The sequence below is a fragment of the Ahaetulla prasina genome, chromosome 1 (genome assembly GCF_028640845.1).
Source record: "Ahaetulla prasina isolate Xishuangbanna chromosome 1, ASM2864084v1, whole genome shotgun sequence".
In the NCBI taxonomy this organism is placed as follows: domain Eukaryota; kingdom Metazoa; phylum Chordata; class Lepidosauria; order Squamata; family Colubridae; genus Ahaetulla; species Ahaetulla prasina.
The window spans coordinates 332,354,844-332,375,484 of NC_080539.1; the positions used below are offsets into that span (position 1 = coordinate 332,354,844).

The window sequence follows — 20,641 nt, forward strand, 5'->3', positions numbered from 1 at the left end:
TAGCATCATGGATCCTGCAGGAGAAATTCCTCCAGCATGTCCATTTAATGTTCATAATTTTATATTTAAGTGCACAGCATTTGTAAAAGTTCATTATATGTCACCTGCAGAGCTAAATCCTTAAACTTTTGTCTTTGGAGAATGTGGTACTTATACTAAAGTAAACTCTAAATCGGGGATGGGCAACTAGGCCCCTTTATGACCTCTGGACTTCAACTCCCAGAATTCCTGAGCTAGTCATGCTCAGGGGCCATAGTTGCCCACTCCTGCTCTAAATAGAACTGTGATAACGTCATCAAACCATGAACTGCCAAGAGAAAGGAATGGCAAAGAGGAAGAGAGGCTTGCAAAAATAAATAAATAAATAAATCAGAAGACAGAGAGGAACTGAAAGCAGCAAAATTAAGTGAGAAGTGCAGTTTTCAGGAAAGGTTTCTGTTTCTGGCATGAGAAAGCCCCGGTTGGTTTCTAAAACTAAAATTAACCTTCTTTTCAACTCTGCACTAATATGGAAGTCTGCTCTAAATAAGTTGAGCAATTACATCCATTAAGATCTGATATATATTTAAATAGGAGGTCCCATCCTACAATTTTAGATAGCTTATAATAAGCAAAAACATACACAAAATAGCTTGGTAAGCATGCACACACATACAAGCGAACATATATGGCCCCCAAATTACTTACTGTAATTTCTACAGTAAACTTCACCTGTTAAACCTGTTTCCAAAGGACCATTGGAAAAAACGTATCTTAACTGCGGTTTGCAACAGCAGGAAAAGGACCATCCCATAAGGCTCAGAAAGTTGTGTTTTGGGAATTGGAGATAGCTTAGCTCTATCTGTATGGAAAATACAGAGGTCTAAGGACCTAATGAAGAATTAATGCGCATAATTAGGGTTCCATTTTAAGAAAAAGTGTGATAAATAGGCTTAGAATTGGTCCTAATCTCTCTTAACCAGATAGCCAGTCACTCTGAAGGATATATATACTTTCTACTACACTCTCATAGCAAAGACATACAGTTATTATATTATATCATGCTTTCATGCATGGAGTTTTATTGTTCTGTATTGTGGTTACTGTAGCAGGAAAAAAAACCCTCCTTCATTTGCAGGATGTGAACAGCCCTTCCTCCACCATCTCTTCCTCTTCCTCGTTGCCCCTTCTTTCTCCTTCAATATCTATCTAATGTCACACAGCCTATTGGGTATTATGTTGTCTAACCCTGTTTGAATATACTTCAAAAATGCCAATATGGGAAAACTGGTATACAGAAACAGTATAGTTAGCTGAGCCTCTCAATGCCATTTTAGCTGTCTCCTGTCTTAGGCTGATAAGTCAAACCTTAGAAGAACTGACTGTTATTACACTCTTAGATTCACTTTGTGTAAATATCAAGAGAAGGTCAGGCATACAGCTTCAGAACTGAAGTAAAGTTAACGTGGAACATAGAGTTATAAATAGAACTGGATTTTAAACTAAAATAAAGGGGAGTGTATACAAATATACAGTCCCTTAGTGAATAAACATGGCTGTCTATCTGGTCTTTGCTTAGCAAATATCATTTGTTTTCAGATGTGGTTAAGAAGAATTTTTAATTAAAGCTTTGTTTCTGAATTTTAAGAAATATTTAGAAAGCTTGTCCAGTTAGCAGTAGTCAAAGCAGAGCAAGGAAAGCAATAATCATAATTATTACTAAAAGTGTGTGATTGAAGGTCTACTCATTACGGTACCAAACTGGTTTAAGAGCTAAGATTCAGTCCTGACATGATTTTGACCTGTAAAAATAGCCAGTATCTTGACATCATGCACATTTGACCTAAATGAAGAGAAATGTTTAAAGGACATTTACTACAAACTGACCATTTTTCATTTATAAAGATTAAGGAATAGTGCAGAGAAAACAGAGGTGCAAAACAACTGCAGGAACCATCATCATCATCATCATCCATTACCATCAATTTATAACTTACCTCAGTCACTATTATGTATCATAGGGCAAGATTTCAGGAGATAGTTTATAAAAAAAACATAAAGAAATGAAACTGATAAAAATATCATAAGAAAACAATGTTAGATTAAAAACACATAAATGGGCCTGGTAACAAAAATAAGAGTTGATTTGGTAAAATCAAATCAAATAAGATGTTGGGTCCATTTCTGAGGATTTAAGAGAAACGTTGATGAGAAATGTTTAAAAGAAAGAATTCCACAAGTGTGGGGCCTCCAGTAAAATGGCCCTCCCTAATGCTCACCAACCTGACCGCTTACCAATCTGACAGCATCAGCCTAATGCTCACTAACTTGAATCTCTTAGTCCTTTGTTGTGTTTTTGAAGGGGTAAATCTTTATGTGAAGTAAATCTGGTCCAACTCTGGTTTGAAGGAAAATAACTGTAAGAAAATATATCAGATCATACTAGATAAGGGCTAATTGTGATTACTAAAAACTAATACTGACTCAATGGCAGATAATGAGTCCACACACTAACTAGCAAAACTGAAGATCAAAATAAAGAACAGAAGTAATTTTAATCAGAAAAATTGTTTGTGGAATGGGGAGCTTATCTATCCCCAATGGCTGACTTAAATTCTATAAGAATTTAAGGACTTCTTAAAGCTGACTTCGTCAGCTTCCGGACCTTCGGACCTTCCGCCGCGAGCTTAAAACACACTTATTTATTTGCGCGGGACTGAGTTAGATTTTAAATTTATGGGTTTTAAATTGGGTTTTAGTTTTATATTTTTAATCATAATTTTAACTATCGGGCTTTTAGAATAAGTTTTTTAATTGTTTTTATGTTGTATTTATGTATTTATATGTTTTTTAAGTGCCTGTTAACCGCCCCGAGTCCTTCGGGAGATAGGGCGGTATATAAATATGATTAAATAAATAAAAATAAATAAATAAATAAATAAATATAAACTAACATGCATTACATTACTGTAAATGTCTCCACATGACTAACTCTAGTCCTTAAGCTTGCTAATTGCCTATAGAATTTTAAGTCCAGGCCTAAAACCAGCCCAAATATGTGTAAAAATTTTCCCAATAAAAAAAACAGAATGAAAATCTTTTAGTGGCTAAAGTCTTAAAAAAATATGGTAGGTATTTCATTTTTTACATGTAGTCCTCAACTTATGACCACAATTGAGCCAAACATTTATGTTGCTGCGTGAGACGTTTGTTAAATGATTTTTGCCCCATTTTATGACCTTTCTTGCCACAGTCGTTAAGTGAATCATTGCCATTGTTAAATTAGTAACACAGTTGTTAAGTGAACTTTGGTTTCCCCATTGACTTTGCTTGTTAGAAGGTCACAGAAACATGACCCTGGGAAACTGCAACGTTCATAAATATGAGTCAGTTGCCAAGCATGAATTTTGATCATGTGACCTTGGGGATGTTGAAATGGACGTGTGAAAAATGATCATAAGCCCCTTTTTTCCGTGCCACTTTGAATGGTCATTAAATGAACTGTTGTTACGTGGAAGAGTATCTGTATTAAGACTTAAATTAAAGTTTCAGTTTTTCCCCATGGAAAATCAGAAAGAGAATGTATCACCTTATTAGCTTTCTAAAAATATTGGACCCCGCAATTTCTAAGCCACAAAATAGGGGTTCAGCATATTCCTGTAGGCCATGGTTCAATCAGTACCGAAAAAGTAGTGAATATATGTAACTTTTTCTCCTGTTTTCTACAACTCTTGCTGCACCATAGGATGTTAGGGATACCTCATTGGAAAAAGTTCAGAGAAACCTATCTTCCCCCTTTAGATTGTCTTTTATCTTGGTCTACAACAACCCAACATTTAGCATGAACATCTGCAGATATAAACTTATTTCTGCAACCCACAGTGGCTTTATACATGTTTGAGATTTCTGATTCCTCAGGTTTAAGTACATAGGCTCTTCCCATAGATATTCTATAGAAATTTAATAAAACTAAACTAAAACTAATTCATACACAACATTTTGGCTTTGGGGATGGGCCTAGAAGTGAGGCAGTCTTGGGAGTAAAATAGAATCATAGCAGGGGTGAAATTCAAATTTATTCCCTACTGGTTCTGTGGGCGTTGCTTGGTGGGCGTGGCAGGGGAAGGATACTGCAAAATCTCCATTTCCTCCCCACTCTGGGGCCAGCCAAAGGTGGTATTTGCCGGTTCTACGAACCACTCAAAATTTCTGCTACCGGTTCTCTAGAATCTGTTAGAACCTGCTGAATTTCACTCTTGAATCATAGCCTTTCCATGGGTATTATTATGAATAACTTTCCTCTTTACCTCTTTTCCATTCCAAAATACCAGTTTCTAACACCGCATTTCAGAAACGTTTATATAAGCAATTATAAAATTTGATCTAAGTACAATCTTAATTGCCTCAATCACTTGCTAGTAAAATCATTTCAAAGGAATCAGATTTTCCAATCACCAACTTGTTTTGAAAAACTGACATTTATTTGTTTGCCCTATATCTACGCTGTGAAGTTAAAATTAGCACAAGTGTCTGGACAAAATGTCAGATGACGCTAAAATATATCTGTTGCACAACATACCATCAAATGTGTAGCATTTAAGTCAGTTAAAAATAACACCACACTTAACAAACATGGCAGGCTTCTGGATTATATCTAATGATATGATAAACAAACTACACAGCAATAACAGAAATCAACTTAAACTGGAAAGATGAACCCAACAAACAAACATATTAGAAATGTAGAAATGTAGAAAACTGACAGCAGAAGGAAACATAATGGTCCATCAAGTCTGCCATTTAAATTATTTGGGTATTTTTTGTTTTCTTTTTAATTAATTAGTTATTTCTAAATTATTATTTTTTAAATTTATTTTTATTTTATTTTTGTTGGATTATGGACATATGTTTATATTAATAAGATAAATGCTCATCTGGCTCACGTTTTTAAAACATCCTAACAACAAGTTCATACAATTTTAAATGAAGAGGGGAAAAAAATCTTCCCGTTAAGTTCGGGCAATGAAGAGGCAGGAGACGATACAAGTGACAACAACTCTTTGGTTTATTGTGATCCCAGCAAAAGCCAACAGGCAAAAACCCCTCTTTAAATAGTATTTTGGCTGAGGCATCAGCCAATCAGCAACGTGCATTTTCCCGTCCAAATTTCCCTCCTAAAATTCAAATACATTACACTTCCAAATAATACTAACAGAAGGAAAATAATAACTATGCTAAAATGAGTGGGAGAGAAGGCAGATTGAAGCTTTGAATCAGAAGCTGTTAAATAGGAGTTATCAGTTCTGTACGTTTACAGTAAATAGCTTCCAAACAGAAAAGTACATCCAGAATTTTGAACAACTGACCATTGATGCAGTAAAATATTAGGCATTTCAATATCAAAGATAGAACTTTCAATCTATTTCTGCTGATGCAGTAATAGGAAAATAACAATGTATAAATTAAATATATACAGGTTTTCATCTTCAAAAGTTAAGTGGTCCATGATCTGAGATAAGGCTTTCATAATGATAGCATCTTTAATTTGATAAATAGAACCTGTCACATAAGGAATCTTAAATCTGAGTGCCTTGCCTGAACTGGATTCCTGTGAGAAGGGCTATAAACCCGAGAGGGCCAAGGGTCCAATACTTTCCAATTGTCAAGAAATTGGAGGCAAGGAAATTGGGTGGAAGGCTATATTAGTCTAAAACTGCTTTTCTACCCGTGGATAACTTAGAGCATTTAAAATGACTGGTTTAAATATTTAAGCTGAAGCATGTTAGTCTAGGATCTGAAGAATAACCAGGAGTGGTTCACTTACTAGGAACAAAGCAAATAGTTTGGTTAGGATAATTATCTATGAAAATGGATTTAAAGGGTTATCTAAGCAAGTTTGATTTCAGCAAATGCTCACTGAACCATGCCTGAGCACCTTCTCTTTCAAAAGGGAAAATGTGTTCAAGAAAAAGGAAAATAATACAGTATAGGTTAGTGCAACATTAATTTTGAGGAGAATTCTGGGAGTTGGACTCCACCAATCTTAAAGCTGCTGAAGTTGAGAAGCACAGCTGTAAAGGGTAAGAGATGGGTGATTTCCAAACAGCTATGACAAATAAGCTTTGGGTAATAAAACTTTTGGGTACAAAACTTCTTTCAAAAGACCATTGACCAAATAATTTGTAGAGCAGTGAAGAAAGTCTAAAATGATTTGTTCCAATCATCCTGCAAATAAATAAAAATAAATAAACAGAATGTTTCATAGTCATTATATTTCACATTCAAAATGTTACGCCCCCTAACTAATATCCCTTTAGGCAAATCTTATTTTAACACCGTTGGGCAGACGAAATACTTTACAAATGCTGTAGAAAATGTTACAGAGTCTCCAGGGTTGAGTGAATGACATTCTATAACCTTTGGCTGCTGTTCTCTGTGCTTTATCCCCTGAAGAAGCTTTTTCATTCTGTTTAATGATAGAGCTCAGCCCTGGGAAACAGGGGGTACAATTTCTCAAGTTATTTCCCAAGTTACTTTAAGACAACACTGTAAGAAACTGCCTAAGATGACAGCATACTGTGTTTTGCCAAGTGCTACATGTGCAGATTGAAAACAATTTCTGTTTTTTTTATATTATTATTCATTAAATGTGATTGCCATCCATCTTGCCACAAAGCTTTGGCCCTTTGAAATATTAGTGGTGAATCTGGAACCTTCTGAAAACAACACATACCTTTTAACTATTGAGCTGTGATATTTAGAATAACAGAGTTGGAAGGGACCTTGGAGGTCTTCTAGTCCAACCCCCTGCTTAGGCAGGAAACCCTACACCACTTCAGACAAATGGTTATCTAACATCTTCTTAAAAACTTCCAATATTGGAGCATTCACAACTTCTGGAAGCAAGTTGTTCTACTGATTAATTGTTCTAAGTGTCAGGAAATTTCTCCTTAGTTCTAAGTTGCTTCTCTCCTTGGTTAGTTTCCACCCATTGCTTCTTGTTGTACTCTTAGGTGCTTCAGAGAATAGCTTGGTTCTCTCTTCTTTGTGGCAGCCCCTGAGATATTGTAGGAGATGACCAGGCTGAGCCTGAGGGAGGAATCAAATGTGTCATCAGTCATGAGTCCCTTTGCACCCATCAGAGATCTAAGTCCAGCCTACCTTGAATTCCTTATGTACCGCCAAATTGCTTTGACCATTAGTAATTCAGATTCTTGTAGGGAGCTTATGTTTGCAATAAATCTTGTTAGCCATTTGAACTGCCTGGGTCGCATGATTTCCCTGGAGCTTGACAGATATTTTCCCTAATTCTATCTAAAGATTAAGCACAAATTGGCCTGGAAGAAAGATCTTTTGGATGATCTCTTGAGTGATTTAATAGTTGGCTGTTATGATATCTACTTAAATTGTCTCCAGATTTTCCCCCCCAGAGAATAGAGAGTATATTGTCTCCTGGCATTTCAAGACTTCATCCACAAGGTGTGTTGGGGTTGTTAGGTGAGCATGGAAGCCACTGAATGCATGTAGGATTATCAGATCTGGGCTACTAAAATGATTACTAGATGGCAGCAAATGATGGATATGGAAAACTATCCAGTGGTTGCTGGGATTTTTCCAAGCCATATCCGGTATTGCTGAGCCCAGAACCCAGAATATATCACACTATTACTATATTTATAAATTTTGCAACCTTAGTTTGTTCTTCATGCTTACAATTCTCTATCTTTATTTTAAAGGACAAATGATAACAAAAAATAATGTTCACACATATATTCTGCAAACAGAAAGGAACTCGAGGAGAAAGAGTGAGTTAGAATTTTTTGGGGAAGGGGGTTATGCCTAGTTAGGGAATACAGGTAAAAATTGATTGTTTATGTGATTTACTTGCAGCCTCAATCCAAGCAGACTCTAATCATCTATGGTGCATCCTTTAGAGCAGGCATCGGCAACCCACAGCTCTGGAGCCACATGTGGCTCCTTCATCCTTCTGCTGCGGCTTCCTGTCACTCAAATTCTGTGTTACAACCACCAATGTGCAACACCCACCAGCACGCAATTTATTGAGCTTTTCAAACCCCAGTAGGCCAACCATGGATAAATAAGTTTTTTTATACATAGCATAAAGGTAAAAAACGATATATGCAGTGTTATCTTCATTTTAGATGTCAAAAGGGTTTTGTGGCTCCCAGTGTTTTCTTTTCTGTGGGAAATGGGTCCAAATGGCTCTTTGAGTGTTTAAGGTTGCTGACCCCTGCTTTAGAGAAAGCTGAATGCCAAAAAGAAGAAATAAGGTGGAAAACCTGTGTCTGTGAAATATCTAGTCGTCATCCTCACAAATATTGACGGATAGTAGCTTGTATAGCAAGATTATTTTTTTATTGTTTTTTATTTATGACAATGTTTGTGTATACTGTTGTGACAAATGAAATTTAAAAAAATTATATACTTTCTTAGAGGACGATTCTGTTGACTGATATTATTAAAGTGGCATGCTGATGCAGAATCATTTCCCAAAGAAGCTTGTCTGATACTAATTTTAGCACTAGCTACAGACTTAAAACAAGAAGGCATCAAGGCATTTAAATCACCACTGATTTATTGCATATAGAATTTGATTCTGAGTCCATAAGCTATGCTTTATTTTCACAACGGAGCCTTTGTCAAGTAACCTTTCTGATGCTAAATGTTAATGGTTTTGATTTTTAAAGTTATGACTGTATCTTGACTTTGAATGTTGTATTTCATTTCTTGTATTGTAAGCTGTCCAAGAAATGCGTTGATGGATGGCATATAATATATTAGCAGGAGTGATGGCATAGCTGTGACAGCTAAATGGATTTTCCCCCATGTTTTGAGATATTGGAATGTTGAAGATCAACATCAAAGAATAGCCTGGTCCCTCTGAGTCAAGTTGCGAATTTCTAGGGATATCTAGTTGGCCACTGTGAGAGTGATTTATTGGGTACAGCACAACTAAATATAACATAAACCCAATGACAAAGAAATGTCTAAATAGAGTATGGATGTATATATGTTTATAAGATAGGTCATTAAAGATGCTTCTCAAGCAATAGACGTGTGTGTGTTTGTGTGTGTATACTTATACATATTAACAAAACTAATAGAATAAATTACATATACATTTAATTAACAGCCCTAAAACTATGTGATAAAATAGAATAATACCTTCCTCTACCAGCCCTTTGAAACGGAGATGAGCACCGCCCCCTAGAGTCAGCAATGACTAGCACGTATGTGCGAGGGGAACCTTTACCTTTACCTTACCAGCCCTTATTCTGCATCTCTTCCTACTGTATTGATCACCAACTAATAATAATGGATGGGTGGTGGGATTGTTCCCTTAGCTCCTGCTACCTCAGGAGTTATAAAGATGCAGCTAAGTTCTTTGCTTTCATTCTTGCAGCATCATGCTACCCGTAGTACAGCTATTCAGAAAGGAATTGTACAACTACGTTGCTTAATGGTGATTGAGTTTAAACAAGGAGAATCTGTGAATTGATTTCCCCTGTAGTTAAGGTGGCTTAAGAATGAAGCAAAGAGATGTCATGGAGATGGAGGTGCCATTGTGACGCTTCGTGCTATTTCCACACACTGCTGGAGTATGTCATGATCATTGCTGTCAGTGACCCAAACCTTCTTCAGAGGTTTCAAATTTGGGATGCTAAGAAACATGTGGTAATGATGCTTTCCTCTCCCCTCCCCTCCCGTTCCCTCCCTTCCCCTCAAAAAACAGTGTGAGATATTACTTGTAAAGTTTAGATAACTTAGATACTTGGCCAACTGGATAAAAATTATAGAAACTGAATACCACCTATGAAGAGCACTAAACTAAACTAGAGATGATTGAGTTAAATCCTCTATGACAGGGTCCCCAAACCCCGGTCTATGGACCAGCATCAGGCTGTGGCATGCTAGAAACCGGGCTGCACAAACAAGTGAAGCTCTGTTTGCGGGATGCAGGCAGCATGCGGAGCCATGCCCACTCCGGTCCACAGAAAAAAACTCCCTCCATGGAACCGGTCCCTGGTGCCAAAAAGGTTGGGGGCTGCTGGTCTATGATCTTTTATATTATGTTCTTTTTCAAAACTATTTTCTTGTAAAGCAGGGGAATCGCGGCCTGTGGCCTGGATGCGTCGTGCTGGCCATGCTCATGCCCAGTTTAGCGAATGGAAAAAAAGTCGTGATACGTCACGTGACAATGCCATGACAGTGCGAGTGTGACACCCCTGTTGTAAAGTATACCAAACAAAGATTGGATCTTAGAACAAAGGAAGAATTTTTATATAAAGTTTTTATTTTTATTTCTCATAAACATATTTGAATGTACAGTCTCTTACCCATCGTTTTCCATTCATCCTTATCTTTTTACTTTTATTTTTCGTTGTTCAGGGCTGCTCTTTTACCATTTACCCTCCTTTATTTTCCCGCAACCTTTCCTCTTCTTCTCCCTTTCTCTTCCTTCTTCCATCTCTTCCTACTTTCTTTCTTCCTCCTCTCCTGTTCTAGAGCTGGTGACAATGAATGGCCTTGCTAATCAAAACTTCGCTTGCTCTGACCATACCAGAACAAAGGAAGTTTTGATTAGCAAAGCCATTCATTGTCACCAATGTGCTGGAGTTCTTCAGTTCATGGCCAGTGTAGTAGCTAGGATGCCCTGCGTGTTCAGTAGCAAAGTTGAGAAGACAACACAGTGCTTAAAAAGGCAGCAAATACGATAAACTGAGAATGTTCCTGACGCTAAAATTAACAAATGGAAGACTTTTCATGTTCTCTCTCTTACTTAGAGCTGTCAGGCACAAAGGGAAGACTTTGGTGACATGGTTTCTACACCAAGCAACATTGTCCAAATCTCTCCCATTACACAAAATATTAATCTAGGCATTTTCTGGATGTGTGGATTTTACTTTCCCAAATCCTTAGCACTAACTATTCTGGCTAGGAAATCCTGGGAATCAAAGTCCATACTTCTGGAAGGCTGACCTAGGGCTACAGCAAGGAAGCCATAGTGCTATCAGGTAATACGCCTTAGAAAGAAAAGCAAATGGCTCACCCAGGAGATAGATAGATGACAGGACCTGGGTTGCATAGCCACACTTGGATTCCATTTCTAGGTCACACAAGAATGACAGAATGTTGAGAGCTGCCTTTTACATAGAGATAACTGCTTCTAGAAGTTAATAAGAGTTGTGACAATAATTCAACTTTTACATTTTACAGGGAAGAAGACTGTGAACGTGTCACTCATGTTCCCATTCCGGTTTGTTGCTATTTTTTAAATTCCATATTATCTTGAATAAGATTCCCGGATTAAATACAGTGTGGGACTTTTGTACCTGTCAGTCCTTCAAGAAGCACAAACTATGAATACTAACCGTATCTTTATTGTAAGGTACAGCCAACAATCTTGCAAGTCTCCTTTAATTTTCATGTTCCAGAAAACTAGAGAGAGTCCCATCTGAAATGCTTCCCCTGTCCCTTTTCTTGGCCTGTGGGGCAAGTTCCTGCATGGCGGTTGTCTAATCTGCAGTTCTTCCTTCTGTCTTCCAAGGTCATTCCCACGTACCATTACAGTAGCTCTATTTCTTTTTAGGAATGTGAGAATAGAAGTTTGGTAGAAACTTCATGATGTCGGCTTACTCAGTATTACAGGTAGTCCTCATTTAACGATCCTTCTATCCAATGGTGGGATTCAACCAGTGTAACAACCGGTTCGCTGAGCGCACACTCCGATAAAGTGTTATGTCCTTATTAGCTTGAGAACAGTATTTTTATTGCATTAATGATTTTTAGCTCATCCTAGTCACCATTAGAAATGCTTGTGGGAAATTACTCATTTCTGCAGTAAAGCTTGCTCTTCTCCACCTTTTCTTTTTGGCATGTCCTTTTACCAGCATAAATTTACAATTCATTTTCTAGGCTTCCAGCGAGCTTCCACATACTAGTAGGACAACACTGCAACAGTTACGTCTCTTGAAGAAAAAGGCTAAAAATGACATTGTTACTGCTGACCTGATTGCTAAGAAGCATGACGTCAAAATGAGAATGGACAGGGTGGCCGAGTGCAGAGAGGAACTTCAACAAAAAGATCAGAATGCAAGTATTATTTTTCATCTGTGAGGAAAGTCTATCATCTCTTTTACACAAAATGTAAAACATAAAAGTGTAAACTGGGCATGCAAATGAGTATTTCTCATCTTATCCCAATTATGTGGAGGAGGCTCAAAACACCTACTTCTGCTTTTAGGCTGAGATATGAAATTGAAACAACTTTAATGGATGGCCTACATTGGGAATTTTTGTGGATGCTAATTTTCTTGGCTTTTTGTACAGTAACATATTTTTCCTTCTGTGCTTTCTCTTGAGTAGAGTCTTCCCATCTCTGTTTCTGATATTTTTCTTATGAATATTGATCTTAGGCATTACTTCCTGTTTTCCCATACATTTAAAAAAATATTTTTATATTTTATATTCAGTGAGATTGATATTCCTATGGAAAATCTTCTAAAAAGAGTGAAAGAAAAATGACCATAATAGAACATATCTGCAGAAGCCTGTTTGTCCCCCCCACCCTAACACTCTTTGCCAGGTAATTTGGTGAGAGAGATTTTAGAATAGAATTTTTTAATAGAATAGAATAGAATTTTGTATTGGCCAAGTGTGATTGGACACACAAGGAATTTGTCTTGGTGCATATGCTCTCAGTGGACATAAAAGAAAAGATAGGTTCATCAAGAATCCTAAGTTACAACACTTAATGATAGTCAAAGGGTACAAATAAGCAATCAGGAAACAATATCAATATAAATTGTAAGGATACAAGCAACAAAATTGAGTGATCAAAGGTCAACTTTTAGAAAGTTAAGCCTTCAAGAAGAACCTCAACCACCAAAGTCAAGCTGCTGACTCACAAATAGCTGCTGCTGGTCAGAACGGGGAAGATATTCAGGAAATAGATGGAGAATATGAGACAGGGAGGAGATCACCAATGCCTCTCACTTTTGCAAGGTCTCTTCCCCCTCCTTTGGGGAAAGAAGAGGAACAAAACCAACAGCATTGCTTGTCTTGGGCATGTTGGTTTTGGGGACATGCCATAATTCTTCTAAGCCCAAAGTCACTGAACTTCCTTCGTTCACTAACACCATGGCAAGAGTATCTCACAGCATGGTTTACAACAAGCTGGTTTCTCCTAACGGAAGGCTGGTGCATATAGTCATTGGGAGGGTCAGAAAGCAGCATTATTGCTCACCAAGTCTTCAGAGAATAGCTCTTGGCTATTTATTTGGTCTTTCTGCATATCACAAAGGTTTGGATTAGATGATCTATATGGCCTAATTCTATACACCTTTTTTGTAGACTTTAGTTCAGCATTCAATACCATCATTCCAGACATTCTTCTAACTAAGCTAAACCAGCTACAGGTACCGGAACAGACTTGTAAGTGGATCACAAGCTTCCTAACAAACAGGAAGCTAAGCAAGATCACATCAAATACCTGTACAATTAGAACAGGGGCCCCCCAAGGCTGTGTGCTCTCCCCACTTCTCTTCTCTCTGTATACCAATGACTGCATCTCCAATGATCCATCTGTTAAGCTACTGAAGTTCGCAGATGACACAACAGTGATTGGTCTCATTCGAGACAATGACTAATCCGCATATAGACGAGAGGTCGAATGACTAGCCTTGTGGTGCAGCCAAAACAATCTGGAACTGAACACACTCAAAACCGTAGAAATGGTGGTAGACTTTAGGAGAAACCCTTCCATACTTCCACCTCTCACAATACTAGACAACACAGTATCAACAGTAGAAACCTTCAAATTTCTAGGTTCTATCATATCGCAAGATCTAAAATGGACAGCTAACATCAAAAACATCATTAAAAAAGGACAACAAAGAATGTTCTTTCTGCGCCAACTCAGTAAGCTCAAACTGCCCAAGGAGCTGCTGATTCAGTTCTACAGAGGAATTATTGAGTCTGTCATTTGCATCTCTATAACTGTCTGGTTCGGTTCTGCAACCCAACAAGAAAAACACAGACTTCAGAGGATAATTAGAACTGCAGAAAAAATAATTACTACCAACCTGCCTTCCACCTGTATACTGCACGAATCAAGAAGAGGGCCGTGAACATATTTACAGACACCTCACATCCTGGACATAAACTGTTTCAACTCCTGCCCTCAAAACGATGCTATAGAGGACTGCACACCAGAACAACTAGACACAAGAACAGTTTTTTCCTGAAGGCCATCACTCTGCTAAACAAATAATTCCATCAACACTGTCACACTATTTACTGAATCTGCACTACTATTAATCGTCTCATAGTTCCCATCACCAATCTCTTTCCACTTATGACTGTATGACTATAACTTGTTGCTGGCAATCCTTATGATTTATATTGATATATTGACCATCAATTGTGTTGTAAATGTTGTACCTTGATGAACGTATCTTTTCTTTTATGTACACTGAGAGCATATGCACCAAGACAAATTCCTTTTGTGTCCAATCACACTTGGCCAATAAAATTCTATTCTATTCTATGATTCTTTGAAATCACTATGCCAGCTTCCCTGACTTTGGCTATGAAGTTGAAGCATGTTTCTAAAGCATCTTCAAAAACCAGGAGAGCTGTTACACAATTTAAGGATCTTCAAATGTAGGATGCTTTTTTCTAACTTTTAGGAGATACACTAAGAGGAATTTGATTAATAGTCCTGTGTCAAACAAAACAAGACTATACTCTAGCTGACAGTTCTATACTGTGGAAGCCAGATGTCCAATCTCTTTTCTAGCCCAAACCGAAATGCATGTATTGGGTCCTGCTGAGTTACCAAATGGACAGTGGTGTGCCACAATAGATGGAATAGACCAGTAGGAGCTGGGCAGTCTCTGCTCCATCTGTCATCACTGGCACTATCACTGAAGCAACATAAAGTGTTTATATGCCAACATTTATGAAGAGGAATGATATTATTTTGTCACTTCTTGTCCTGGCCTCTGTTTCATCAGAGAACAAATCTGCCATCTTTTACACATGCAGCCTCTCACATATTTGTCAATGAGTCTCAGATCTACCCTCAGTCTAGTCCCCCCCCCCACTTCAACAGAATTCGAAAAGAAATTATATAAAGGTCAGGACTTTGTTTGTCTGTCTGTCTGTTTGCCAGCATAACAACCTTCCAAGAACTGAACAAAACAGGGCCATATTTGATGCAGGGGAAACAGATCTTCTGAGTAGTAAAATTAATGCAAAATTCAGTAAACATTTTCTCTCCTTTCTTAATCAGAACAGGGCTCAGGCTCTTGGATTCCAAATTTATCTCCAAGACTGTGATCATAAAAAGGAACGTGCGCTTGCAAAACACAAGATTGAACAAACAAACAATGCACTAAAGAGGAAAGAAATACGTAGGTTGAAAAGAGAGCTTCAAAAACTGAAAGTAAGGTATGTGACAGATTGAGGAGACACTATGAATTTGAGCCTGAGATTCAGTAGTGGGATTTAAATAATTTAACAACCAGTTCTCTGCCCTAATGATTTCTTCCAACAACCAGTTCACCAAACTGCTCAGAAAGTTAACAACCGGTTCTCCCGAAGTGGTGCGAACTGGCTGAATCCCACCACTGATGAGATTATATAGTCAATGTGTATGGTTGGAGTTCCAAATCTGATGGTAATTTGCTATAGCAAGGTAAGATTATCTTGGGATCACCAGAACCATGACATGTGTAAATTATCTTTACAAATTAAAACATAAAATACAATCTAAAAAGTATTTTGATTCTGTTAAAAATAAAGCAAGCCTAAAATATTTCCCGAATAGTTCTGCATTTCGAATGAATAGATTCATGGTTTCAAGCTTGACCTTCTAGAGCAGGGATGGGGAACTATGACCCTTTTATGACTTGTGAACTTCAACTCCCAGAATTCCTGAGCCAGTATGGCTCAAGAATTCTGGGAATTGAAGTCCACAAATCATAAAAGAGCCATAGTTCCCAACCTCTGTTCTAGAGGCTTCAGGGTGATGTAGTCTATTATCTACTTCTACTTCTTTATATACTGTATGTCTGTTTTCTCATAGTGACTAGCAGTGCAGTGATGTACCATTAAGCAAAATCCGATGACTGCTATAGGCAGTAAATATTAGGCTATCATAGAAGTGGGATTGAGATATTGGAGAACCAGACAGAACTGTTTGTGCGTGTAGCATATGCTATATCTCCTCAATATGTCCTTTCACAAGTTCTGAATAAAGATTTGTCAAGGAGCTCCATAAAATGGGAAGAAACTCTTGTGATGAACGTTGCTGGGAAAACTGAGGCACTATTGCAATATTTCTAGGCAGTTTCTCGAAATGAGCCCCATAACTGGATAATTTATCCATAATGGATAAAGGTATGATATGCTAGCAGATATGTTCCACTTCTGTAAATATTAGCGTATGTATAATACACTAACATATACATCCTAAGATGTAAGAAACAGAGCATTTACATGTACTTTATTTCCTTTAGAATGAAATCACTAAAAGCTATCTGGCAAGCCATAATATTTGCATTCCGTTTTAAAAGATACTGGCTTGCTCTAGAAATAAAAGATTTAGGTGAACACTACTCCAGCTCCCCCACACTAAATATTATTTTCATTTGCCTTGGTTATGCTATTTCAAATATCACATTTAAAAATATTTTCTGATCACAAAGAAGGAACTATTTAGTTCCTATGAAATTTCCAGTATATAACAAAAATACTTGCCAGAATTGGCCAGGAATTTTTAATGAAATCTTGTTCAAAGCCCTTAGAAGCACAGCGACCAAGGATTCTGTTTAATTCTCCAATACATATACATATCCAATAGATACAGCACTACTTTCATGATAATATTTTTCTATAATAAGAAATGTAGATTAATACCTTTGGACTAGAGGTTTAAATTGAACTGATGAACGTGAAGTAAATTCAGCATAGAGAATCAGATGCTTTTCATGTACAAGATTTAGTCTTGGATATTTCCAGTTAATAGAGAACAGAAACATAACCCTAGAATGGGTTATGTTCCTGTAGGAAAGGGTGGATAAAACTGGACTAGATTAATAAATAATTGATCTATATAAACCTGCTTCAGAATGAGTTTGAAGTGATAGATTGGTTGAATTTTTACTGTACAATTTCTTAAAGTCCACTTGAATTCAGTATAGCTCTGTTTTACATAGTTGCTAGTTGAGAAGTTATTGTGGGATTCCAATCAGCATCATTTCTGCAACTCGCCAACGAGCAAGGTTCCCCCACAGCATTCCCCTTCTCCCTCTATACAACTGATAAGAAAAAAAAGACATTGCTAGTTACAGACCAACTCTTTATTACTTGCATTCAGAACTAAAGTTAAGGACAGCACAACTTATTATAGTATGTGCATACGACAATAAGAAAATTCAGCCCTTTACTGAAAATGGACTCTTTCTTTCTCCTTACACTTAAGAAGACTCAAAACAAATCTAGCACAATTTAAAAACATAAACATATTAACAATTCAGTCTTCACCCTCTGTGTGTGCTTTTCAACCTTGGCTGGTTTGCAAAACTCTCATAGAACAGTTTACATTCTCTTCATTCTGGCTCTGCCTGATTCTTCTTACTGACCCTACTGCTCCTGACCCAAATCTAGGTTGACTGCTCTTTGTCTCTGCCCGTCCCAGTTCATATCCTGGATGTTTCTCAATCTCTTGGCCGCAGTCCTCTCCCTTGTCAATATTCTGTGGGAGTCTTTTTTAATCCATTTACCTGGTCTGTCTGAAGTGTTAGTGTTCTTTGTGAAAAATGTTAGCACTCTTTTTACTTTGTTATGGTTGCATCGGGGTGAAATGTAAAATTTGTTACTACCGGTTCTGTGGGCGTGGCTTGGGGGAAATGTGACTGGGTGGACCTGGCCAACTTTTTTTTTAACTTTTAAAGGCATTTTTTCTACAACCTCTTCGGCTGAAGAGGTTGTAAAAAAATGCTTTTAAAAGCTTCTGATGATCAGGCAACTCAGCTGGGATCCCCAGAGGAGCCTTTTAAAAGCATTTTTACAACCTCTTTGGCCGAAGAAGTTGTAGAAAAATGCTTTTAAAGGGTTCTGATGATCCCAGCTGAGTTGCCTGATCACCAGAACCTTTTAAAAGCATTTCTTCTACAACCTCTTCAGCCAAAGAGGTTGTAGAAAAAATGCTTTTAAAAGGTTCTGACGATCCTAGCTGAGTCGCGCGATCATCAGAGGCTTTTTTTACTTTTAAAAGCATTTTTTCAGCCGAAGAAAAAATGCTTTTAAAAGTAAAAAAAAACGCTCTGATGATTGCATGGCTCAACTGGGTGGGTGAGGGGAGGGATTTTTGCTACCGTTTCTCCAAACCACCTGCCGCCATCGCTACCGGATTGGGTGATCCAGTCTGAATCTGGAGCATTTCATTCCTGGGTTGCATGTTAACCTTTCCACTATATCAGTGGCTTCCAACCTTTGGGCACCAAGGACCAGTTCTGTGGAAAGAGGTTTTTCCATAGACTAGAGTGGGCCTGGTTTCATGTGTTGCCTGCATTCAGTGGATGGGGCTTCGCTTGTTTGCACGTTCCAGTTTCTGGCATGCTGCGGACTGGTGCCGGTCCATGGATAGGGGCTTGGGAATCCTTACACTATATGACTGATAATATATAACTATCTCCTAGCAAGATATTTTTGATAAAAAATCAAGAAGTATCTTTGATCTCTTTCTTTAGACAGCAGGAATTACAGAAGAAGATAGCCAAATATAAAAGTTATGAACATTTTTTGAAAAAAATTGTCAACCTGTTGCCACCAGGTGAGTACCATCATTAAAACATTCCTTGAGAATGATTTGCTTGAAGTTGTACCATACCCTTAAAAAGCCACGTAACAGTTTACAAAACTGCTTTAATGCCCATTTATCATTATTTTAAATAATTATCTTCATCTCATTAATCATTCCTTAAATAATAAAGTAACAAATCAAATGACAAACCAAATGACACATTCAAAGAGGCTGCAAATAAGATTCTGAAGCCTAAAGCAGCAATTATTGACGATATCGATCAGCCTCTCCCTGCTTCACAGACGCACAAATTTTGAAATAATGAATGAAACTGATGTAAGACGATATAGAGATTTATTTGACTTGGTAATGTAGATGAAAAGGTGGGCAAAGGAAGGGCTTGGCGCTTTCCTTCAGATCCCAAACTTTCCTTTGACAGTTCGTCCTTTCGCATCACATAAAATCCTTTGCATCATACAATGTTGATTCTTACCTGGCACTGAGGCACAGTGAACTGAATGACTTATTTTTCAGAGGCATGCACACCATACAGTAGGACTGCGGTGCTATTTTATTCTTTCTTCATTTCTAAAAGGCAAAACCAACATTCCTCTTATTTATGATCAGTTTTGGCCTTTTTTATGTTCTTCAAGGACAGCAGGGCATTTTTGAAAAATAGGTTATTTTGGCCATGGAGAAATTGAATCCTCTCTAATGCATGTGAATGATTTTTATGGGCATATTCTCATATAAGCAGTCTCCCAGACTGATGCTGCACTAGAGTGCACATGTGCACATGTGTGTACAGGAATGTAGAGGACTGGCCTTTCTGCTTCACTCATGTCCTAAGCTCTAATGTAACCATTGGCTAATGTGTGTTGTCCATGAATAATATGACCCCCCCTCTTTCCTATTACAGACTTTTGGGGGTATCAGGAAGATTCTGTGATTAAAACCCTCACACAAAGGCATAAGACCCTGTCTTCTATCAATCAGAACCTGAAGAATCGTTTGCTCAGCCAAGAAGAAAACGTTGAGATAATGCATCATAAATGTGCTGCCACACAAGAAGAACATAACACCATGAGATTTGTAATGTTACCAATACTTGACTATGTGGTTTTATGATGCTTAATTATGACTATCCATTTACTTCAGAGGCCTGGTTAGCCATGCTACAGAGTCTGTTAGTTCTCTACTGATTTCTTAATATGGACTTGGTTCTGCTTTCTGAAAAGGGTAAAGCCTTAAAAACTATTATCAGTGCAAAGCACACTCACCCTGTGATTCTTGTGCTTCATTCTCTAATTATTGGTACACCTATTCTCTGAGCAGGTTCTAACTATGGTCATGCCACAAAGACAAAATATTTGATTTCAGTTTTATGAATGGGATATAAATGGATAATCTATCAGGAGACAAAAAAAGGCTACAAACTACCTTTTCAGTGTATACCATTTTATATATTTCAGAATGGCCTTATTAAAGTAAGCAAGCTATTTATTAGTTGAATATATTAATCAAAACCTGACTTTTCCTCCAAGCACTGGGATAGGTGGATGAGGGGATTTAAAGATGGACTGCATGTACAACTTAATTTTGTAGCTGGGTTTTTAATGTTTATGGTTGTAATATATTAGTTTAATAGTTATAACTATTAAAAGCATAACTATTAAAAATCTGGCACCAAAGTTAAGCTTCCAAATGTAATCTATTGTTAAATTCCCTCATCCACCTCATCGTATTATTTTTATTATTGATGTTGTTTTAATGTTGGTTGGGAGCCACTCAGAGTTTGATGAAAGACAGATGGTTCTATAAATGTTAAAT

At 37.4% G+C, this 20,641-nt stretch overlaps 1 protein-coding gene across 1 annotated transcript; it reads left to right on the plus strand.

The window, feature by feature from the left end:
• Positions 1-7,541: 7,541 nt before the first annotated feature.
• LOC131187866 (coiled-coil domain-containing protein 42 homolog) lies at positions 7,542-20,357 on the plus strand. Its single transcript, XM_058162606.1, has 6 exons — positions 7,542-7,607; positions 9,404-9,490; positions 11,917-12,093; positions 15,296-15,453; positions 18,759-18,841; positions 19,731-20,357. The coding sequence occupies exons 1-6, from the start codon at positions 7,542-7,544 to the stop codon at positions 19,937-19,939; spliced, it is 780 nt and encodes a 259-aa protein (XP_058018589.1). The 3' UTR covers positions 19,940-20,357.
• Positions 20,358-20,641: the final 284 nt, after the last annotated feature.